The 25,254-nt window shown below is 28.9% G+C and overlaps 2 protein-coding genes and 1 pseudogene across 2 annotated transcripts; 1 reads left to right on the top strand and 2 right to left on the bottom strand.

The window, feature by feature from the left end:
- Positions 1 to 6,403: 6,403 nt before the first annotated feature.
- On the bottom strand, positions 6,404 to 7,525 carry LOC112749390 (probable ribose-5-phosphate isomerase 3, chloroplastic; annotated as a pseudogene).
- A 4,193-nt stretch (positions 7,526 to 11,718) lies between these two features.
- LOC112747278 (uncharacterized) lies at positions 11,719 to 12,821 on the top strand. Its single transcript, XM_025795234.3, has 2 exons — positions 11,719 to 11,855; positions 12,030 to 12,821. The coding sequence occupies exons 1-2, from the start codon at positions 11,799 to 11,801 to the stop codon at positions 12,654 to 12,656; spliced, it is 684 nt and encodes a 227-aa protein (XP_025651019.1). The 5' UTR covers positions 11,719 to 11,798; the 3' UTR covers positions 12,657 to 12,821.
- A 2,909-nt stretch (positions 12,822 to 15,730) lies between these two features.
- On the bottom strand, positions 15,731 to 19,808 carry LOC112751655 (probable serine/threonine-protein kinase At1g01540). Its single transcript, XM_025800869.3, has 4 exons — positions 18,919 to 19,808; positions 17,801 to 18,061; positions 16,799 to 17,668; positions 15,731 to 16,399 (listed from the first exon to the last, which is right to left on the bottom strand). The coding sequence occupies exons 1-4, from the start codon at positions 19,370 to 19,372 to the stop codon at positions 15,918 to 15,920; spliced, it is 2,067 nt and encodes a 688-aa protein (XP_025656654.1). The 5' UTR covers positions 19,373 to 19,808; the 3' UTR covers positions 15,731 to 15,917.
- Between the last annotated feature and the right edge of the window lie 5,446 nt (positions 19,809 to 25,254).

Below are 25,254 nucleotides of genomic sequence, written 5' to 3'. Positions count from 1 at the left end.
GGAGCTACTTCAAAGAGTAGAAGGTGCTAGGAAGAAGATGATATTAATTGGAGACTTTAATGCAATCCAAACTCATAATGAAAAGGAAGGTGGAAGAAACAATTCAGAATCCTCCTTGAAAGATTTCAACGACTTCATTAACATGGGAGGACTTATTGATTTGGGATTTAAAGGCGAGTTATTTACTTGGAGCAATAGACAATTTGAAAGAAATCTGATTAAAGAGAGGCTAGATAGGGTCCATGCCACTATGGAATGGAAAGATGCTTGACCGAATGCATATGTGGCTCATTTAGAAGATTGGGACTCTGACTATAAACCATTACTACTAAACCTTGAAAGAAACAACAGGAGATATAAAAGAAGGTTCCGATTCCAAAAGAGATGGTGTGACAAAGAAGAAGTGGTGTCTTTGATCAAAGAATTATGGAGTGAGGATATAGAAGGTTCACCTATGTTCAAACTTGCTGAAAAATTAAAAAAGTGTAGACATAGATTGGTGAAATGGTAAAAAAATACTTTGAAAAAACTCCCAAAATCGAATCCTAAGTATTCAAGAAAGCTTCAAGGATGAAACAGAAAAAAGAGATCGTATTGGCAGTAAATCTTATTTGGCAGAACTAAAAGGCTAAAAATAAGTTGATATTTGAGCAACGTAGGAAGACCCCATAGAAAAGCTTTGAAGAAGCTTAACTGACAATAAGAGACCAAAAAGATGTTAGATCCCTAAAATTGTGCAACTTGTACTAGAACATATTTTTATTTTTTGGTGAAATTTATTTTTATGTGTAGTCTAATTGGACCTTTTTCATTCTTAACGAATATTTAACGACTTTTGAAAAAAAATTGAATAATTCTTATTGTAAGTTGTGAGTGACACATGAATAATAATAACAATAATAATGGGATGATATTATGTGTATTATAAGTTGCTAATTCTTGTATCAAAGATGCTATTTGTCTTTTAAAATTTAATTTTTGGTCACCTTTTTTAAAAATTTATTATTATTTAATTAATTTAAATATCTATTTTTATATACTAGTTATTTAAAAAATTAAAAAAATTACTTATTTTTTATTTTTTTTCTATTCTAAAGACCGAATAAAGAATAATATTTAAAAGATGTCTAGTTACATTGAATAATGAAAAATTTTGATTGATGAAAACTCTAGTTTAATTTCTCATACTACCCCAAAATTAGTAAATGCCATAAGTTTTTTCCAATCATTTATGTCAAAATTAGATCTCAATCCTATAATTAGTGCTGTAAAAAGTTATTATCCTTAATTAGAATATTTTAATTTTTTATTCACAAAGAAAAAGTATGGGACTTAGGAATGGTAAAATTTTTCGAGATGCGAGAATATTTGTGGGGACTGTCCCGAATGGAGATCTGACTGTGAGGAATATTTTTTGTGGGGATGAGAATGGGGAATAAAATTTTCCTGAGGCAGGCGCAGAAATCCGAGTGGGGATCCCACCCCGTCCCTTCTATTCCCCGAAATTTATAAATTTACTAAATTATCATTAATAGTTTATTTCTCATATATGTTTTTTAGTCATTTATCTCACTCACACACATATGAAAATCCAAAACTCCTAATCTTTATTTACATAACCCTTCTTCAATTCAGAGATCTCTAACGCTGTCCATACTCCATCCAACCTCTCTGCAACCACCCCCTCGCCACTCTCCCTTCTCACCGCATCGTCACACCTCACCGTACCATCACCCTTACCGCGTCGTGCTTTCTATTTGCGGCGTTCCTTTTCGTAACTCTGCCGTCGTGTCTATTCTCCTCTCTGTTGCCGCGTCTCCCACCTCGTCCACTGCTTTGTCCTTTGTCTCGTCGTTGCGTCCTCCCTCCCACTGCGTCAATTCAAAAGAAGTCACCATCGTGTCATTTAGACTTTTTGTATAAAATCTTGTTGTTTTTGTATATGATGGATACTTGCACCTCTAATCATATAGAAATTAATAATTAGTTAGAACTATTAGATAGATGGAAAATGGGGTCCCCACAAGGAATGGGGCCCCGTGAAAAATAGAGATGGGGATGGAGAGCAAATTTGAGGGCGGGGATGGGGAGCAGGCCGGGAAGGCATCCCCCGCCCCTGCCCTGCCTCGTTGACATCCCTAGTATGGGGAAGACAATGATATTAGTGTACAATGTGTACAATGAATTTAAAAAGAAAGCAAAATTTAAAAATTTAGGATTAGCATTTAAATACGCGATTACTTCCAATTTCACCATAATCTCTCAACCTCCGTTCCATCCCCAAAACTTGTTGCTGTCCCCAGGTTTCGGAAACCATGCCGACACGCTCATGACCATCAACAATGATGATGATCTCAGAAAAACTTTTGAGATGTTCGTGGCTGAGATGGAGAACACGGAAGTTTCATCGTTATCGTCAGGTATCACCCCAAAGGGTTTGCGACGGATGTTGCAGCGGCTTGGTCTTGAAAGCTCATATGATGACTGCATCGCCATGATTGCTGCCTTCGACATTGATCCTAATTATTTATTTTTTCGTCTTACATCATCAGTGAATGTTCAATTCACTAGTATATAGATGGTTATTTTAATTCTTAATTAGATGGTTATTTTGTTCGATTCAGTTTAAGTATATACAATTAACAAATGTTAGATGGTCATTTCACTAGATATAGTTGGATGATTATTTTAATAACTACGTGGATGGTTGTTTGATGGTCGATGAAAAAACTTCTAACGTCGGAGAGGCAGAATGATTGATGAGGATAGAGTAGGAAAAAGAAAGTGTTTGAATAAATTCTATTGATAAATTAGGATTAGAATGATTAATTTTTAAAATAACTGTTTAAATTTTTTTTGTGTATTGAACTAAATTAAAAATTCATTATACACATTATCAAAATTCCTCATTGTCTCCCTAGCAAATTTCATTCCCAAATTAATAGAGGTTTTGTTTTATATGTCAAGCGTTAAAAGCGTGCATTATTATCTATTATATAATAATATGCAATAAAAGAAGTGTCGTACATGTATTATTCCCTTTTCCCCTTTCCTTTGTCCCACAATTATAAATCTCAGAGAGATGCATGCATGCATGCCTAGTTTAATTTTCACGTTAGTGCAGTGTTACTGTTAATATATCCAACAATCATAATTCATATTATTTCATAACCAGATCTATTCATTTAAATTTTTTTACTATTATTTTAAACAATTGAAATGCATTATAGAGTTAGAAATTAAATAATAAGGCGTACATACACATACTATATATCAACCTTTGAATAAATAAATAAAAAAGTTAAGAGACCAGCATCTTTTATTATCAATATTAGTTAATATTTAGACTAATATTTTATTTTTGTATTTTTAGAATTTAAAATTTAAAATTTAATAAAATATTTTTATTATTGATCAAGCGTTATCAATAATAATAAATTTTATTGATGATGTATAATATTAATCTATAGAAAAAAGTCTTATTATATATATCTTATTTTATATATTATTTTGTGTCATGCTAATTAACACATAATTCATCTAAATTATTTCATAATTGAACTTAAAAATTAATAAATGTATATGAAATATAAGAAATTAATTTTTAAGTAGTCAATATTAACCAATTTTTTTTTTTTGTAAAATTATTTTATCACTTTTATTTTTTGAAATTTTTTGAAATTTTAAGCTTTAAAAAGTTAGCATTTAAAATATAAAATTTGAGATTTAAGATTTAAAATTTAAAATAAAAAATTGATATTAGCTGAAAAAATTGACATATATATCCCAAATTGAACTCAATGTAAATATATAAATTTCACTTTAAGTTAAACTAATTGGTTGCATTCTATTTAATAATAGATAAAATATGAATTAATATAGTGTCATATACTATAAATATATACACATAAAACACATACATAAAAAAAAATTATCCTGAAAAACTCAATTGACATATACAACATTATTGCTTCTTTTTGATTGATAGACATTGATTTAATGTTTATATCTATCACATATATATTCCAAGACAAGAAGATAGTGGTACAGTAAAATGTGTAAGTGCCACACCTTAGGTTATAAATGAGGTATGAAGATCCATACAATAGTGTCCCCCTCCATTTATGCATCCAAAAACTCCTCAAAAAACCAGAAAAATCTAGAGAAACCTACCCCATTTATATATATATGAATTTAATTTTGATGTTCTGGTGGTGTAAAATAGTTTTATACGTACATCTAATTACGTAATGTCACATCAGTAAAAAAAATTATTATTTTTTGGGTAATGCTAGATAGACAAAAAAACAGTCAGAATTTGTCTTATTTAGCATTAATTTATTGTCGTAACAATTAATGAATGCTAAATAAGACAAATTATGGCTGTTTTTTGCTGATTTTTTTTTTGTTACTAAACATTTCTGTTTTTATATTGATTGCGTGAATAGTTATCCAAATAATTACCTTTTACATTGACAACGTGAATAATTATTCAAAAGAACAAATTAAATATAATTACACGACTGAATAAAATGCTTTATTGTCTTTACACTGTGAGTGCATCTATATATATATATAATTCATTGTACATTATGTATGATGAAATGGGTTCCAACATCATCTATCTATTAAATCATATATATAACGTACCCTCTAATCAGAACGCACGTTCTCACATTCAATTTAATTTTCCATAAGTTAGATTCTTTTGATCCAATAGGATCCATCAAGGAAAAAGGGCAAATTGATTTTTCTAACTAAATAAAAAATAATAATAATAATTCAAATAAATTTTTATATGGTCCACCAATTTTTTTGTTCCATCCTCCCTAGCAGAATCAGACAAATAAAAGTTGTTGTTTAGTTTATATAATGCAAAAAAAAGAAAAAGACCGTTTTAGACAGAACCATTTGTTATCAATGTTCTTGGTAGGGAAGCAAGGATTGATTGATCTAGATCTATGCTTGCTATTCCAAGAACATAAGGAATCAAACAGTGATTTAATTTTCCTCTTAGTGTAACATTGCCAGCTAATTTCTTTTCCTAACAATCATGCAAATATGGCAACCTTTGAATTAATAATGTTTGTGTTTGGTGTTGGCATGTCTCAAGGGTCTACCAATTAATTAATAATAATTATTATTATTATCAATGTGTATAATGCCTATAGATTTTGGCCCAAAACTTGGTTTAGAATTTGAATGTTTAACTATATATATAAAGTGTGTACTAAAAAATGTATTAATATTAATTCCACTACATATTATTAGTACAAGAAATTATATGTTTTCAATCAAATAGATATTTTAAATAAAAAAGAAAAATTGTCCAATAATCATATATGCATAAAATTTACTTTCTCTATTGTTTATCTCTTTTTAAAGAAAACAAGCAAGCAAGCAAAGTTGTTAGAATTTAATCAGGAAACTAATTATTTGTCAACTCAAATTTTTTTTGAAATCATCTTTTATCCTAAATTAATTACAAATTTTAAATATTAAATTCTAAATCTTAAATACTAAATTTTAAACTGTAAATTATAATTCTAAATTATTCTAAACTCTCCAAAAAGTGAAAGTTAAGATAATATTTTACAAATAACAAATTAACTAATATTAAAATAAGGAGATCATGATATAATATTAAGTTATTAAATATATTAAATATAAAGCTTTGCTTTTTTATTATTATTATTATTATTATTATTATTATTATTATTATTCGGGTGTCTTTGCTTAGTTAAATTATGTACCAATCGAGTCACCAAAAAATTATGTACCAATCGCTATTTCGTTACTCAATTGACACGAGCAAAGATTTGAGCCCCATCTTGCCAAATTAGGGAAAAAAAAAACAATGACACTGACATAGTCATTCATATTTCATGCCTTTTTCATAAAACTTCTAAAAAGGAACTATTTAACAAGATTCCTCTTATTAACAACTCTTCCATTAGCTTATTATTCTAGTTATTTTATTGAACAGGGGTACAGCTGAGAAAAAATTAAAAAACAATATTACTTAAACTTTTAAATAATAATTTTATTTAATAACAACGAAGGGCATATGTTTTCACTTTTCACACGTAGCTCAAAGTATATTATTATTATAAGAGTATCTGTTAGGGAATTAATTAGGGGCCAGCCAACTTCTGCCAACTTTTTAATGGATTGGATCTCGAACCCCATCTTAACAAAGGTAAGTTGATATACATAGATGTTTCTTCTTTTAAGTATTATGATATTTCTTTTTCATACTAAATAGATATTTTTTAATGTATTTTTTGAATTTTTTGTATTACAGATGTGGATATTTCTATTTTTTAAGAATTATACGATTTTTTTTTAAATCCTATAACTGGACATTTCTTTTGTTAAGCATTAAGATGTTTTTTTTTATATATTAAATAGATATTTTTTTATATATATTTTTGCAATTGTTCAAAAACAGCCCGTGTTCCATCACTCCTTCTTCTTTGAACAACTCTTGAAGCTGAACCAGATTGTACTTTCCGCAAAACTGCACCACCTCCATCGGCATCGCAAGGTCGCTCCTCCGAGTCCTGACATAAGCTTTGTTTCATTGATCACCAAAATGAACTTGTCGAAAGTGGCCTTCAGCACGGAAGAGTGCCGCCGCGGCCTTTTACAAGGTTGAGGTCGGGGTCCACCTCATCGGCGCCGTCGATGACGAGATCGAGGCGGGAATTATTGTTGAGGACAGAGAGCGGGATTCCGAGAGAACGTGCTTATTCCTTAGTGCGCTTGAAGGTTGGAACGCCGATGATGTTGGAGAGTTGACCAATGGAGAGGAGATGACCGAGCTTGGCAACAACGAAGCGGCGGTAGAGCCGGTGCCGAGGTCGAGGACCATGCCGGACTTGAGGTACTCGATGGCTTTGTCGGCGGCGAGCTTCTTGAGGTCATCTTGCGTGAAGGTAGGGGTGGAGAGGGCCTGACGGAGAGGATCTGTGTGTTATTGTTGGGGTATGCAAGTTAATATAGAAGAGATGGAGAAGATTTTTATAATTTTTAATTAAGTTTACTTAATCAATTTTTAATTATTTAAATTTTAAATTTAAAAATTTAAAATTAATTATTAATAATTATAATTAATTAAGTTGTTCAATTTTCGATTAGTTACAGAATTTGTTTCTTATACTTTTCTTTATTATTATTATTATTATTATTATTATTATTATTATTATTATTATATAGAGCTATATATTAATTTACGTTATTATCCGTACAGCAAAAACATAGTGTATATGTTTATGGCTTAAGAGTTCAATTTATGTGCGCCATGGTCGTGCCACTGTCTCATCCAACATGGTTACTGTCTAATTTGTCTTCCTATAATAATAATTATATATTACCACCAAATTAATTAATCATAGGTATAGGTTATTTATTTTCTTTGACAATTCCATTTAATTTATTAATTATTATTATACAATACACCATTATAATATTACTAGGAGATTGTGTTACAATAATGGTGCCTGTGCTTCCGTTCATTGGACATCGCAGCTAATACAGAAGAATATTTAATGTTAGGAATAGAAAATAGAAAACTAAATTACATAAGGTGTAGAATTATATACTGTAAAAATTTATATGCAATTATCTTTTTTTATTTAATAATAATTTAATTAAATCTATTAAATTATTTAATAATTTTTAATTATCACATAATAAAAATATTTGCATATAAATTTTTATCATTATATATAAATACTGCAAAAAATATTAAAAATATTATATTACATTAAATTATTAAAAATTTTATTTGTACATTCAAATCAATTAATATATATTTATATATAAATATATTATTTAATTTAATTTTAATATATATTTTATATTATATTAATAATTAATTTTAATGACTAATTTTAAATAAATTCTATTTAACTTTTTTTAAAATAATATATAACTTATTTTTTATAATGTGTTAATTTTTAATTGGATATTATTATAATCGGATAACTAACTATATATATATAACTTTGAGTTACTTTAATTTAATTAGAGTTAATATCTTAATAATAATAGAACTATTTTATAATAAAGTTATTATTTAAAATAGATAATTATATAATTTCTTAAAGTATTAATAACTAAAGCCTATTTTTTTAAAATCATTCTTCTTTAAATACAGAAAAAAATTGAAAATCTTTATTCCCTAAATTAGATACTTAACTTTAACTCTTTTTATAATGACTTTCACTCTTCTTCATTTTTTCATCATATTTGTTGCATCTCTCAAACATCACTGCTTCATCAGATGTACCGTTCTCTTTGATTGTCGTGTCGTCGTCGTCCTCCAAAGTATCACCATTGCCGTCGACATAAACAGTGTCCTGTCCTCACGATCTCCATCCCTCTCACTCTGTTTTTGTCTTTTCTCAGCCTTTAACAAAAATTTTATTTTTTGTCCATCGTTCTAATGACTATGGTCGATACTACAATTCAATTATATATAATGACTCATAAATATTTATCATTCAATTATTATAGAGCATTATTATAAATATAGGGGAGTGCTAGGTAAACAATGACTATCTTGAACAACATGAACAACCATCAATTAAATAAAAATACACTACACCCTAATTTAATGCTACTAATTAAATTTATTCTTTTAACCCTATCAATTTATATTATTTACATATTATTCAAAAATGTTGATGGTTATCTATACTTTTTCTTATAAATATTTCTAAAACCAATAAAAAATTTATTGATTCTAACGTAGAAAATTGAAACACTTCGAGATCAAAGTAACGATGATACACAATTTTAAAGAAGTAAAATTGGAACAATAGTGTCAATATTGTCTTCTAGTGTAGAAAGCTGGATTGCTTAGTATATCTATATGTGCATTGGTGATGGAATCCGAAGACACATAATAATGATGAGTGTTCTTTGATTGTCCAGTACATAAAAAAAGTTTTGATTATTAATTAACACTAATTAAATTAAAATAACAGAATTTTAATAAAAAATTAATATATCATAAAATATAAGTTATATATTATTTTTAAAAAATTGAATAAAATTTATTTTAGTTTTAATATACACCCAGCGATAAATTATATGTGGTTTTAATTAAGCTATTGTTTTGTTAGTGAATCGAAGCTCATCATCAGCTACGATAAATTTGGTTCAAGACGGCGAATTTTGGAGGCAAATTACTAATTAAATTATATTGGTGTTACCCATCTTCTAAGATTACATAAATTAAACAAATAATAAACAATTTGAAAAACACGGCGTAAGTAACTCTTGAAGATTCTTTTGGCAAAGTTCTTTTCAAAAGATGTTAGTGAAGGGGTCGCAACTAGCAAGTAATTATCAACACATCAATATTGATATCTCAACGTTTGAAAGTAGATATTAAATTTCACTGATGATATATCAGAGTTATGGTATCCTCTTTAAAGAGGATAGGTTGTTTTTCTTACCGTAAAAATTATCGTAGTTTTTGTATTTTTTTTTTATGTCATTCTTCTTTTTCTTTAGTCACTCTTTTGATGCTTTTTCACTTCACCGACTAACCTGTCTTGTATTTTTTTGAGTCGAATGATCAAACACTATTATCATCCACTGCTTATCTATTTTCTCTTTCTTACGTTCTCTCGTGAATAAATAGTCAGATATACTAAATCATACTAATTGATCCTAATTATATTCTAACAATGAAGAAGAATTTAAACATTTGAGTGTGGTCATCACACTAAAAATTTAAGATGATAATGTAAATGTTAACATGAAATATAATATTTCGAACATTTAGAAGAAGAAATATTTTGGTAAAAAAAAAAAGTTAACACAACTTTATTAAAAAACGAACTATTCTTCTCGATATATAATCAAAACGAAATAATATAGTATTTTTTTACGATATTCGTTAATCAGGTCAATTGCTAATTCGCTACGAATCTGAATTCTATTTAAGAATTTATCGTTGGTTAATAAATTATTATATACACAATATAAAATTTGAACTTTTCGATAATTATTTAAACGAATAAATATATTAACTATTTCATCAACTCAAATTAGTAATGAAACATAATATAAGCTTGACTTAATTCCAAAAAAGATTTTTTTTAATATGTTTATTGTGCTTATTCTGAACCATAAACGAAACTACATCTTTTTTACAAATTACTAGTAGGATTAGCTGAGCTCAATTTTGTTTTGTTTAGTTTGGTTTAATTTTAATAATGTGCATAAGCCTAACCTGTGATTAAAGCTAGATGATGATTATATTATCATTAATTCATATTTTATATGCGCTATATCAACATCCAGGAAGCTCACAAAAGTTCCATCTGGTCAACATAAAGATTGATGAAATCCATTAATATATAAACTTACTTTGTCTTTTTCCGTGACATTTTTTCCGTGCAAAAAGAATCCACAATTAAACAAAAGTAAGTAGAAATTTTGTTCAATTAAACTCTTATAATAAAATCAACATCAGCAATAATCAAGGGAAACCATTTTCTATTTTTCTTTTAACTTATTTTACGAATTAAATAATGAAACATTTTTTAATACAGCTCCCCTAGGGTTGTTGTAGATACTGTATAATAATACATAGAACTTAAATAACTTAATTCTGTATTTATTTGATGAGACACAGATATTAATATATAGATACGGTGGTATATATTTATTGTTTGTTTGTTAAGATATGAAATTTTGAAAAATACGATGACACACAAACATACATAAAATAAAAATGATGAGACATTGAGACATATTGAATAAAACACAAATATATATCTTTTATTCTTAGTAATTTATTCTTATCCTTATTCTATTAGTGATAATATAGGAATAAAATTAATATTTACTTTATACGAATGTGTCTTGTTCAGTATCATCAAATACAATAAAAAATTTGTGTATATATATATATATATTTTTTTTTTTGTGTATTTGTGTCTATGTCTATATATTTAAAAGACAATAAACAAATACAGTCTAAAAGAAGTAACTTTTGTTATACACACGTATATATTAGGAATATACTTATGTAACCATTATTTTTTTTTAAGTTTAATTTTCTATATATATATATATATATATATATATATATATATATATATATAATGATTCGGTTAAGTTGAGTTTACATAATAATTTTTAAATAATTTTATAATTTAATTTTGATATATTAATAATATAAAATATTTTATTAAATTATTTAATTATATTTATTTTTTTAGATGATTATTTATATAATTTATATAAAAATAATTATTTTTATTGATGTAAGATTATATAATAATTGATTGGTAGTATATTAAAATTAAATTTATGATTTTATAAAAATTTGAGCTTAATATATACTTAAGCTACATTTTAGAACTAATAAATTATAGTTCAAATTGTATAATTTTTTCATACTCACTTAAGAGGTTATGGATTCGAATCTCTCTATTTTTAGTAAAAAAAAAAAATTTTGTATTTATGTGTTATATGAAAATATATTTATTTATATACCTATAAAAAAAAATTAAAACATGTCTTGATAGACACATGATATCCAACAAGACAGTAGCATTATATACAATACAATATTTAATTAATTTTCTATGTCCTAAGCTAGTTGGAAGAGCACATGACCCACACTGGTCCAGCTAGGTCCCTTGTAATGTGATCCTATATATACACCTAATAACCAAAAACCAATTCACTCAAACATTTCCATCATCTCAAAGCATTCAAGTGAACAATTTTATTCTCTTCCATCCAAAAATACAAATACTCAAACTAAAACCATGCCTTGTTGGTCTGCAGAAAATGCCACTAAGGCCTATCTCAACACTTTGAAAATGGTTAGTATTTTTTTATTGTTTTTTAAAATATAACATCATTTGTACATATAAAAGCAAACATATTTAATAATCCCAATTCGATTATTAAATATGTTTGTTTTAATTTTAATGTACAAATAATATTATCGTAGCAGAATTCAAGCTTTGTTTTTAATAAGACTTTTTATTTTTCAGGGACAAAAAGCGAAAGAACCGGCCGTGGCGGAGTTTATATCGGCCTTGGCGGCCGGGAACAACGCGCAGCTAATGGTGGTGGCTTGCGCCGGGGCGGCCGACTCGACCACCTTACTAGCCCTAGTAGAGGCGGCAAATCAAACCGGAGGACACGTGATTTGCATTGTTCCAAATCATGAAGACTTAAATGGGACAAAGTATGTTGTTGGAAGAACAGCATCAAATGAAGTCGAATTCATGGTTGGAGAGGCTGAGATCCTTCTCCTTAACCAGTACGCCGCCGCCGACTTCGTCCTCATCGATTGCAAGCTCAAGAACCATGAAGAGATTCTGAAGGCAGTTCAAGTTGGTGGAAGGAAGCAAAATGGGACATTGGTGGTTGGTTACAATGCATTTGTGTGCAAAGGGTCTAGGTGGTCCTCATCATCATCATGTGGTTCAAGAACTCAGTTACTTCCAATTGGAGAAGGGTTATTGGTAACTAGGTTTGGATCAAGCACAGTTCATACTCCAAAACATGGAATCAACAAGATCAAGAGTCGTTGGATTGTTAAGGTTGATAAATGCACTGGAGAAGAACATGTTTTCAGGGTTAGGTTTCCACAAGGAAAAGTTATTCAAGCTTAAATTAAAATTAAAACATATATATAAATATTTAGGATTCAGAAAAAAAAAAAATTAAGGGGGTGTTAATTAAGTTTTGCTTCTCTTAAGAAGAAGCTCATAGTAGATAGCTAGTACTATTCTAAATGTATATATAAATATATATTATTAGATGAATTGGTTTTGAAATTTTTGGATGATTCCTTTTAGTTATATTACTAAAAATAATTAATTTTAAAAAATTAATTAAATATTTGAATTTAATTGAATGATCGTGTATAAAATTTTTTATCCTATAAATACATTAAAATTAAACTCGTATTAATTAATATATTATGAAACGAATTAATATCTTATCATTGATGTATATCTTTGTTCAAAATTTTAAAACAATAAGTTTATGATTTTCTTAAAATGTATATTATTGGCTAATTAAAATTTAATTTATATCAACTTTATAAATCACACTTGAAATTTAATTGTACACGAGAGATATTGACATTCTTCCTAATAGTTTCCGAAATGTAATTATATTGATTTATAGTATGTCATATATATAATTAAAATTTATCTATTCATTATTTCTAATTAAGTTGGCTTTTTAGCCTAAGTTTCTTAATTATCCACCAAAACCAAACTTTGAATAATTAACTTATGGTAAGCCTTTTGATGAGTTGATATCATGATTGAACATCTTTCCCACCTCTTATTACTTTAATTCTCCCCTGGCCTAATGATAGATTTAATTTGATACTCATTATTGATCCATTGATGAGTCCCACTTGATTATTAATTAAAGCCAAACAGAGCCTAATTAAGTCCCTAACCTCAAAGTACAGACACCAGGCTGTACATAATAATAATAATAATAATAATAATAATAATAATAATAATAATAATAATAATAATAATAATAATTTTGTTAGCATATGTCCTAAGAGTACTATTTAAATATACTATATAATAATTAGAAAATTTACATAGAAAATGTAAGTCAAATAAAAAGAAATTGAATTTTTATTCAATAAATTCTTGGGAAAAATCAAACTTTTCATTTTTCATTCTCTTAACCAATGTCTTTAATAGCTTTTTTTTCTTGCTAAATTGTAATAATAATGAAATTAAAAGTGTAATTAATTTAAAAACCAAGTTATGATGATGATGAAGCTTCTACCTGCTGCTCTAACATGAGGCTTGTGATTCTGTCTCTCCACATTACAGCAAAAACCTTATGGTAATGCTGGATACATGGATATAGGTGTATAGTATAATATACAGTATCATCCAAGATTGTAAACAATTATTAATATTAATATTATTATTTATTTATTTATTTAACATTGATCAGAAAACATTTTATTAATTAGCAGTCAACAACAGCTAATTGGTGCTTGCATGCTTATGGAATAATCACTACTGCTTCAGTGTCCTTATTGCAAGGGCAACAATTGAATTCCACAATAATGTATCATTGTTGTCCTTATTGGTCATTACTTATGCATGTTTAATATTTATTAATTCCAACAATAATTAATGAATGCTAAATAAAATAAATATTAACTGTTTTTGGTTAGTTTTTTTTTTTTTTCTACTAAACATTTCTGTTTTTTTTATTTGAATTTAGAATTTCATTGTTTTTCTTTTTGGTTTGGGCCAGAATATAACTGGGCTGGGAACTGGAAAGTGGGGAGTGGGATCACTGTTAAGTTGTTAACTAACAATTTGGTGAATGGACCCAAATGGTTTCTAACTGTACAGCATCTTTCAACCTCACCAAAAAAAAAAAAATCTCACCCAAAAAGGTCATTATTGTCTTTGTATGTCCAACTACTTTTGCTCAACATGTGAGGACCACACTAAACCCTAAGTAAAATTCTTAAATCCTGTATGTCACATACATCTTACGCCTTTGAATCATTTTCAAATATGAAAAAGATATTAACAAACACACCAAGCATGCTTGTTAAAATCTTATTATCTAAACATTTAATCATAGCATCAATCGAGACCCACATTGTCATCACAATTCACAACGTCCATATATTATACCTTATATAATATGGTCCATAATAGTTCTTGACATAAAACCAAACAAGAAAAGAAAAGAAAGAGTGGATTTAAACAATTCAAAAATTGAATTTTTTGTAGATACCCATGTGACATAAAAATGGTAGGGCAATCTGGTGGACAGTAAGGTCCGAAAAAAAGTCGCACAAAAAAAGTGTAAGGGTTTGTTTGGGTGAGCTTCTAAGAAAAGATCTTTTTTCGAGTTATTTTTTTTTTAAAGATCTTATGGAGAAGTAAAAGTAATTTTATGTTTGGATATCTCATGTAAAAAGATCTTTTTATCTATCAATTATGTTTAGGTATAACAATATAAAAGTACTTATTTATTTATTTATTATATGAAAAACATCTTTTTTCTAAGAAAAAAAGATCTTTTAAAAAAAATATAAATTACAGCTTCTCAAAAAAGATTTTTTTTTTTTTAGCAAAATAATGGCACCCAAACAAGCACTAAGTATGACTTATGTGACATAATAAAGCATAAAAGATGACCACCAGACCAAGACCTTGCGTACACATTATCATTTAAAGTTACACTACTATACTCCTTCAATGCATTTTTTTGTGTTGTCATTGTGTGAATTTTTTGGTATATTTCTTTAACTGTATATTCAGATACATTGATCTAAAATCATAACAAAAAAAAAATACATGTATATATTAACAGTCATTTGTTACTATCAGCATATTTTTCTAGTTTTATTATATTGTTCTTATTGCCATGCCACAGAAGTAGAAAGCAAAAGAAAAGGCTCAAATAACCTGATTCAGCCACAACTTAAAAGGAGGGAACTACCAAAAAACGTGCAGATAGGTTCATTCAATTAGCATTTATTCCTATTGGAAATTTGAAAAGGGAATGTGATTCCTGAATCATCATGATGTTATGTGCACACTACCACCATGATGGAGATATATCTGATTTTTCTTTTTGTTTATATGCTTGTCTCTGTAAAAAGGACATTTCAAAATGGAGCCATTCATCATTTCACCATAAACATAAACACACAAAATAAACAAAGCAAAAACAATTGGACAAAATAGCATATGATTAGAGAAATAAAATTCAAGAAATTCTTAATAACAGGCTACAAACTACAATCTACTGTCCTAGACATTCACAGAACAAGGTAGTCCTTAGTTAAGGACACAGAATCAATGTCACTACCATGAGTAGCTATGTCTTGATGGTATGATAAAATGGCTTGGTTACTGTGATCAGAGACAGCTACTACAGTTGCTGAGTTCTTGAACAATGGCTTCCATTGTTGGCCTCTCGAAGGGAGACTCGTGGGAGCAAAGCAAAGCCATCTTTGCGAGTTTAGCAGCCTCGTATTCAAAGAATCTGCCATGCAGATTCGGGTCGATGAATTCTTCGAACTTGAAGGATTCCACGGCAAGGCGTAACGAGCAAGTTATCTTCTGCTTCCCTGTGAGGATCTGGAAAAGAAGCACCCCGAAAGCATACACATCGCTTTTCTCTGTGAATTTGCCTGTAGTTGTGTACTCAGGAGCCAAATAACCCTTGGCAGCACTGGCCTTTAATGCAGAGAAAACAATATCATTAGTGAGAAGCTTGTACAGGCCGGAATCTGAAAGCAGCGGGTTGTATCGCTGATCGACGAGTACTTTCTCCGCAGAGATGTTTTGGTGAACAAGAGCCGGTTTGTTTGCCTTGTATGCATGTAGATATGCTATACCTGAAAAAAGAAACAAGGTTCAGTATAAACAAGAAACTTGTAAAGATTAATAGTGTATCATATGGTTCATGTTTACTTAAATTCAATAAATAAAATAAAACACTTCATCAAAATGAAAAAAATTCACGTAGATGCAAATCAACTAAAGCACAAGTTAAACTTTAAACCTTCACTCCTTTTATATGTCACTTCGAAAATTCATTCCATCCTTTTTATCAAGATCCAAATCAGTGTATCGGAATACAATCTGTATCCAGACACCTCGATCCAAGGATGTGCCAAATTTTCGCAACGACAAATAAAAGAATACGGACAGATTACAACTTTAGGATGGTTAGTTGGTTACCATATTGGAATGCTGAACTACTTGAATGTAAGGGCAAAGAATAGAAGACTAACCTTTGGCAATGCCTTTCACAATAGAAACTCTAGTTGACCATTCCAGGATTTCTCCGTTACCCTCCTTCACATCTAGGTAACGCGTCAGATTTCCATTAGGCACAAAATCATAGACAAGGAAGCATTCACCTCGTCCCCTTGAACAGCAAAATCCTCTCAACCTCACTAAATTCTCATTCCTCAGTGAGGTCAAAGTGTTCAGGCCCTTCAAAAATTCAGCTTCATCTGATTTGCAGCTAGTTTTACTGATGCTCTTAACAGCAACAACAGACCCATCTCTCAAAACTCCTTTATATGTTGCACTGAAGTTGCTCTTACCTAACAAATTCATATCTGAGAAATACTGAGTCGCCGACTCTACTTCTTCCAAGTTGAACCTGAAACTCTGGAACATATCTTGGCTATCTCCATTGAAATTCCTGCTATCGGCTAAAGGGTCCCATCCATTGGCATACTCAAGGCTCACTAGAGGAGAACCATTTTTCCTATATATACCCTTGGTTTGATCGGTACTTAGGCGGCTCTCGGAGATATCAAAAGCATTTCCAAGCTTTTGCTTCCTTCGACGGTACAATGTAAAGGTCAGAAGTCCAATTGCTGATACTGCAATCATAACCAGAACTATGCCAACCGTAACAGATGTGTGCTTGGATTTCGATGAACTTTGGCACCGAGTTCCATTGCAAGGCAACTTTACATTTGCAGTTTCTGGGATATCTCTAGATAGACCATTAACTCCTGCCCCATAGGGTTCAGGTCTATTGGGGTTGACATGATCCGAATCATTGCAAGCTCTCAAGGATGAAAACCCAACTCCACATAACCCCGCATTTGATTCATACACAAATCCATATTCCAGTCTCTTAAGAGCTTCATTAAAGCAAAGAAAGAAAATAAGCATACTTTAGATTTAGATTCATAATTTCGGATAAATAAAAACAATTTAACAAGGAAATTAACAGCACCAACAAATTAAGATAACCATCAGCAAATCATTGTTACCAGGAGGTACATTCCCAGAGAGCGTATTGTTGTGAACATCCAGAACTTGCAGTGAAGTAACATCAGCTAGTCTAGAGGGAATGGAACCAAAGAGCTGATTAGAGCTCAAATCTAGTCTCATCAACATTCCCAAATCACCTAGACTAGCAGGGATTGCACCCGTTAACTGGTTCGATTGCAAAGCAAGAACACTAAGCTTTTTCAAATCACCAAGCTGTGTAGGTATGCTTCCTGTCAACTGATTGTAACAAAGCTGCAAAACTACAAAGCAGAAAAAACATATGCAAGATAAGCACACTCCCAAGTTTGAATCACCAACAGAGAGCTATTCACATCTAAAGAAAACAGCAGGAAACATCAACTTTTTTATTGCAAGAAAAAACTTGTAAGACTCAACAACAGAGTTGAAGGGGATTGTTTCCCATATCAATATCACAATATGTTTAATTTTTTGTGTACATTAGCAAAATGCAGGAAAAAAAATTTTTGGGTGTCTGAGAAAACAATGAAACACGCTAAAGAGCTAAGCTATCCCTCAGAACTACATCCTGGATATCAGTCCCAGGAGTTTTAATTGAAAAGAATCTCCATTTACACAAGGAAAAAGGTAAAACGTTTGAGGAAAAGAATTAAATAGAGTTCAGAAACAGATACATGAGATTAATAGTGTTGTTGCCCCCTTCATATCCTAGTTCATACCTATGTCTTGCAATTAAAACAGAGGAGTTCAGGTGGTTGGAAATTGTATTTATAGCTGTTTAAAATGTCTTCTACAAAGACGATTTCTCGAAAGAGAAAGAAAAAATAAAAAGTGTTGAGCTACAAAAGTACAAATTCACTTCCCTTCTCATGAATCAACTACTTTGAAACGCTGCAGTGCAAGAGAACCACCATTTGAGGGAAAAGTACCAGAAGGTCCATAACAGGACATGATAGCTAATGGTACAGGAACTAAACACAACAAAGCTCAAATCTTTCAGTGAAACCCAGAAACTAAACATCATTCAAATGCACAAAAAGATAAAAAGATAGAAGCTTTCAACAAGTAACCATTTGAAGTAAAACCCAAAAAGTTCCAACGTTTTCAAGAGGGAAAAAAATAAAACATAACATGTAACCTTGGAGGTTCTCCATCTTGCCGATCTCAGAAGGGATTTCCCCAGAAAGATGATTGACATTCAGATACAAATCACTGAGCTGAGTCAAGTTTGCAATCTCCTTAGGTATGTCGCCAGATAATGAGTTATAATGCAAGTAGAGTCCTGTAAGGTGCTTAAGTCCAGCAATGGAAGATGAAAGCTTCCCAGAGAGACCTTTCCCTTGCAGAGAAATATTTGCAACTTGACCTTGATCATTGCAAGCAACACCTTCAAAGGAACCACCACCACAAGGGTTGCCATTCATGGTCCATGATGAGAGATAGGTGTTGTCCGGATCCAAAGCAGCCTTCAAGTCCAACAGTGATTTAAGCTCATCGTCTTCGACATTTCCACAAACACATGGTGGGTTGAAAACCAAAAACATTATGAGAGAGAAGAGATGAAGAAGTAATGAAGGAACTGAACACCCCATTTTCAGTTCAAGGATGAAAATGAGGTTGAGTATTGAAGTCCTTTTCTTTTTGGTCTCTCTTTAAACTCAAATTCTTGTTGTGTTTAAACCAAAGGCTGTTTTTTACTTTACTTGTTTCTGAAACACTTGAATGGGTAGTGTCTGTTTTCTCCACAAGGCAAAGGAGAGAGGGTGGTAATGGAGGAAGTGACAAAAGTTGCAGAAGAAAATGGACAGGTCAGGAACCAAAGGGTGTGGAGAGAGAGAGAGATATGATAATAAAGGAAGTGAGTGAAAAGTGGTGTTCATGGTGTGCATGCAAGTTCTGAACTGTGATTGAATGTTGACCGTTGGATTTGGTTGGAACATAGTGAGGGTTCTTATGTTGTTTGTCTGTTACTTGCACTTTGGTTTCATGCTCCAAAACCATAGCTCCAAGTATTGGGATGCTACTTCCTTAGATATGTGTCTCTGTTACTACTTAATCTCGTTATGCCAAAATAATATTTTAAAATCTTATCGGAAAAATTTTAAGTGTACCGAAAAATACCGGTGTTCCAGTTGTTTTAACCGTTGATTTTAATTAATATATATTATATATACTTTTTATAATTCAGATCAACGGTTAAAACAACTAGAACACCAGTGTTTTCGGTATATTTGAATTTCTTCTGTTCTTCCAATCTTATAAGATTCGAGATATTTAACTACTAAACAAATGTTAAAACATCATTAGAATTTATTATTTTTAATTATTAATTAATTATTAATAGTTAAAATATATTATTATATTATTAAATTAAAAAAATTAAATTTATAACTAAAAATGACGATAAAAAATAATTGCACTCTAATATTTTTTTAAGTAATTTATTTAATATAATATGTATTTATATCTTAAATATTTTTTATATAAAAATATTTTTAAAGAACACTAACTTTATTTGAATTATGTTATGTCTACATATTATATGTAAGATGTTATATTAATTTGTCTTTTATTATTAATAAATAGTAAAATTAATGTGTCTTAATCTTTAATAAAAAAAATCTTAAGTTGAGGCTCAGAAATTGAAAGAACAAATTGTAGAAGAAAAACTCTTCATAATGAATCCAAATAAAAATACAAAAATTCAATCTAAAGAAATTTTAGAACACATATATATAATAATAAATAGAATGTAAGTGAAAGAATGAACAAATAAGTCTTCATCTTATTATACTTAGGCAAAACAGTTTTCAAAGTGGTACTTTCAGTTTCATTCTTTTGGAGTGTGCTGCAAAAGTTAGATTTTATTATGATGAGTGCTGTAAAAGTAAGATATTGTGTGTACCAAAGATTATACAGCAGTATTAGGAAACAGCTACTTAAATTGGGTTTTTTTATTTATATAAATATTAAAAATATTTTAATTTCTTAAATACCCACAATAGAAAAATATTGTCAAAATATACATAGTCAATTTAAGTGAAGCATTTGTGAAATAGATTTTACTATTATTTTGTACATAGCATTCGCGAAATGAATTCAGGCGTGAGAGAACCATTTCTGATACGTCATTCACGAAATAAGAGGGTCCTATTTCTATTTTATTATCTGCGAAATAAAAGATACTATTTCTATTTTATCACCTGTAAAATGAATGAAGCAAGAGAGTATAATAAACAGAGAGCAAGAGTATGAGAAAGAGGTAGAATTAAAAAATAAAATAAAAAAAAGAATAAAATAAATGAAATTAATTTTTTTATGACAAACATGTATAACATGAATATTAATTTGAAGAAGAAGATACATCTTGAAGAAATTAAAAAATAAAGAATAGACGACGCTAAAGGAGGCAGAAGGAGAAAGAAAAAGAAACTAGGACAACACATAATATAATGAGTTGTCATATGTTAAATTAGATTGGGTCTGATCCAATATTTTATTTTAACACTATAATAAAAATAATAATAATAAATATTTAATGAAATTTAATTTTTATAATTTAAAAGTTCAATCTTACTTATTATTCAAATACTAATTTATAAATTTATTAATATATTTTTATTATTAGTATTTTCTAATTTCTTAAATCAAATTCTTTAATTAATAAATACAGATTAAATAAAATATTTTGTTTGTAAATTTTAAATTGTTATATGATTGCATCTTTACTTTTTTTTTAGTATTTAAGTTTTTACAATATAAATTTCACTATAAATTTAACATTTTCAATTCTAACTAAATATTTAAATTAACCATAATTAAAATATAACAATTTTAAATTTTGAATAATTTTTACGCAACTAACTAAATACTTTATTTAATTGTGCTATTATTTAAAGAGTTAAAATTTACAAAATTAAAAAACACTAATAAAAAATATTTTAAATTATTATATTTAAATAATAAATCAAAATTAAAACTTTTAATTATAAATTAAAAATTAAATTTTATTAAATATTTATTATTATTCTTATTATAGTGTTAAAAAATATTGGATTAGGCCCAATTTAATTTAACATATAACAACTCATTATATTATGTGTTACCCTAGTTTCTTCTTCCTCCTCTAGTGCTGCTTATTCTTCATTTCTTCTTTAAGATGTATCTTATTTTTCTTCAAATTAAGATTCATGTGATGCATGTTTGTCATAAAAAAAAAATTAATAATCTCATTTATTCTATTTTTTTTTTATTTATTTTTTATTCTACTCCTTTTTCGTACTCTTGCTCTCTGCTTACTATGCTCTATTGCTTCACCTATTTTGCAGGTGATGAAACAGAAATGGCATCCTCTATTTCGCAAACAACAAAATAGAAATGAGACTCTCCCATTTCGTAGATGATATATTAAAAAATGGCTCTAACACGTTTGGATACATTTTACAGACACTACGTATAAATTGGTAGGCAAAATCTATTTTATAAATATTTTCCATAAATTGACTGTACGTACTTTGACAATACTTTTTTATTGTGTGTATTTAAAAAATTAAAATATTTTTAATATTTATATAAATAAAAAAATTCTTAAATTGAGATTTACTCCTTAGACATAGATGTTAGCATATATATATATAGTATTTTATTGTGTGTATTTAAAAAATTAAAATATTTTTAATATTTATATAAATAAAAAAATTCTTAAATTGAGATTTACTCCTTATATATATATATAAATATATATAAACTCAAAATTTTGCAAGATATTAAAGGAGGAGTATCTATGTTATTGTGAATTTGTGAATTTTTTTTTAAATATTGGAGTCTAATTGATGTAACCCATGAAAATAGCTAAAAAATCATATTTAATATTGTTGTGGGAGTTTTTGATAGGCGTCATAAAACGTCAGTGGTTTTTAAAAAATTTCTTTTAATACAAAATATTGATGCCGTTTTATTTTTATTTACATAAAAATTATTATTCACCCACAAAACATCATCTATATTTTATGCCTTTCAAAAAATTGAGTAAGAACTATAATAGGATAAAATATAATAATCCTAAAATATCAATGTATATTACCAAATTGTTTATAATATAAAAAAAAAGAGCCAATTTGTGATTGCTATTTTGGTGACATATATATATTGGTTTTAAATATGTAGGATAAATATTAATGTTATTATTAACTTTTTTTAATCTTATTTGTGTCTCAAATCATTTGTTTTCCTTTCCAGTAATGCAAAATAAATATTATGAGCTTTAGATATTATTTTAGTTGAAGGGTAGAATGTGGCTCAATTTTATGAAAATGGATCCTATATGTGCGCTTTTCATCGATATGGAATCAAGGAGGACTAGACATGTATGTGTGGCAGATTTTTGGCAGCTTTTGGGAGAAGAACTCGGACCGTCCGAATTCTTCGTTAGTGAATTTCTCTCCTCGAAAACGCATGGTCCGATTTGAGATGGTAGAGAAAAAAATTTTTGGTGCATATAAATCGAACCTTCCGATATGCTTGAGTTGAAAGATGAACTCGAACGGTCCGAATTGCATGTTGAGAGTGTGAGTTGATGAAGATTGAAGTCGGACCGTCCGTTTTGACTAGAGATGCCAATCTTTTTCATAAACCGAGATATAAAAATGCTGGAATTCGGAGGGTTCGAGTAGCGAGATCCCTAACACCACACCCTGGTGAATACCCTCCCTATCCCATAATGCTGTCAAATTCCACTCGAGCTCCAATAACGAAAATAAAAAGCGGTAGATAGAATGTAGGATGTGAATAACCCCTACTGATATTTATTATCAGGCAATAGTACAATCACTATCTAATATAATGGCAAATAATTATGCCAGTGTTATAATTAGACAGAGTTGTCATTATTTGTTGGGTAAAATGTTATTACCTGAACCACGGTATTATAATTTGAGCAACATTCCTATCTCATTATAATTTGGTGTCTCTTACAAGAAACAAAGTAAAAATGATAATGTCATAAGGGACCAATTGATCTAAAAATTACCTTAAAATTATATATATTTTTTATTTTTAGTCTCGGTAACTTAATTTATGGCTAACTAAAATATTACTTAATCGAATTTTAATAATAAACGAGGAAATAAATGTAGGAAATAAATATGTCGTGTTATGTGGGTCCCATTTCTGACTAGCAAGCTACGTCTGCCACGTGGGCCGTTAAGAGAATGGAGGACACGCGCCGAGAAGAGAGCGTGATAGAGCTCCATGCATGTGGGCACAGATTCCGTCGCATTTAGTCGCACTTTTCAAATTCAAACTGGGTTTCTATCCTCTGCTCCCAGCTCCACCGTAAGCACAACTATGCCTTACACCTTACCAAGATTATATAACATCTTAAATATAAATATAATCTTTAAAATAACAGGATTGTTATTATATCATGAACTTTGATTGAATGATATTCCTAAGGTTTGATTAGGTTTTATTTAGGTCTCCATAATTTTTAAATTTAGAATTAAATATTCATATTAAAATACATATATTATATTAAATATATACTTTTAAAAAACACACCAAAATGTTTATCTAAGGGACATATAAAAGAAAATTTATGACTTGTAAGTTGTAAAAAAAAATTTTCGGTTGTTCACGGTATCCTCTAATTCGATAGATTAAAGACTAATTCGCCGTAGATCTGAGTTTTATTTAAAAGTTTGCTGTTATTAATGAGTTGTTGCATACACAAAGTGAAATTTAAACCCAATAATTATTTATTCAGATAAATGAACTGACTATTCGATTAAGCCAAATTAGTTTAAGTGGTAACACTTTAATAATGGTCATGATAACCTGAAAAAGCATGTTTATGCAAAAAGGTTTTTTTATTTTTTATTTTTTGGGCCCTAAACAATAGGGTCTTCCATTCATTTGTTTTATTACAAAATATGGTAATACCACTATAAACCATAATTAGTCGTGCTTATTTCTTAATTAACTTATAATTTCGGGTTAGTCAGCACCATCATGTGCTCCAAAATATTGGATTATTTGGAAGATTCTTTGATTTAAATCATTTTTGCTGTTTCCATCCACACCTTCCAAAAGTTAGTACACTATATATAAATTAACTTATATTATATCTATAAACTCTTATTTAATTCTTTTTTCTTTGGCAAATCACATGCACGATCTCAAAATAGTTGAACAGAAACGGTATAGTAATTTTTTTAAAAATTTGAATAAGATGATACATGCAAAACCAAATAAAATAGGACAAAAACGTGAAATATTTGGTTTTTTAATTTGCATAAAGTTATTTTCAATCCGTTGAAATAATAAATTTGACGGATAGCAGATAAAAAAATAAAATTCCCACAGAATATTGGACCACCATAGCATATACATAAAATTATTACTAAACAAGTAACAATTAAAAAAATTAATACTATAATAATAATATTAAAAACATTGCCATAACCGTTTATTCTTT

Source organism: Arachis hypogaea, chromosome 15, assembly GCF_003086295.3.
Source record: "Arachis hypogaea cultivar Tifrunner chromosome 15, arahy.Tifrunner.gnm2.J5K5, whole genome shotgun sequence".
NCBI lineage: Eukaryota > Viridiplantae > Streptophyta > Magnoliopsida > Fabales > Fabaceae > Arachis > Arachis hypogaea.
This window is presented reverse-complemented; position numbering and strand designations above follow the sequence as displayed.

Coding starts and splice junctions, on each gene's coding strand:
- LOC112747278 (XM_025795234.3), top strand. CDS start 11,799: ATGCCTTGTTGGTCTGCAGAAAATGCCACTAAGGCCTATCTCAACACT. Junction 11,856..12,029: donor ATCTCAACACTTTGAAAATG/GTTAGTATTTTT, acceptor TTTATTTTTCAG/GGACAAAAAGCGAAAGAACC.
- LOC112751655 (XM_025800869.3), bottom strand. CDS start 19,372: ATGGGGTGTTCAGTTCCTTCATTACTTCTTCATCTCTTCTCTCTCATA. Junction 18,062..18,918: donor CAAGATGGAGAACCTCCAAG/GTTACATGTTAT, acceptor TCTGCTTTGTAG/TTTTGCAGCTTTGTTACAAT. Junction 17,669..17,800: donor CTCTGGGAATGTACCTCCTG/GTAACAATGATT, acceptor GCTTTAATGAAG/CTCTTAAGAGACTGGAATAT.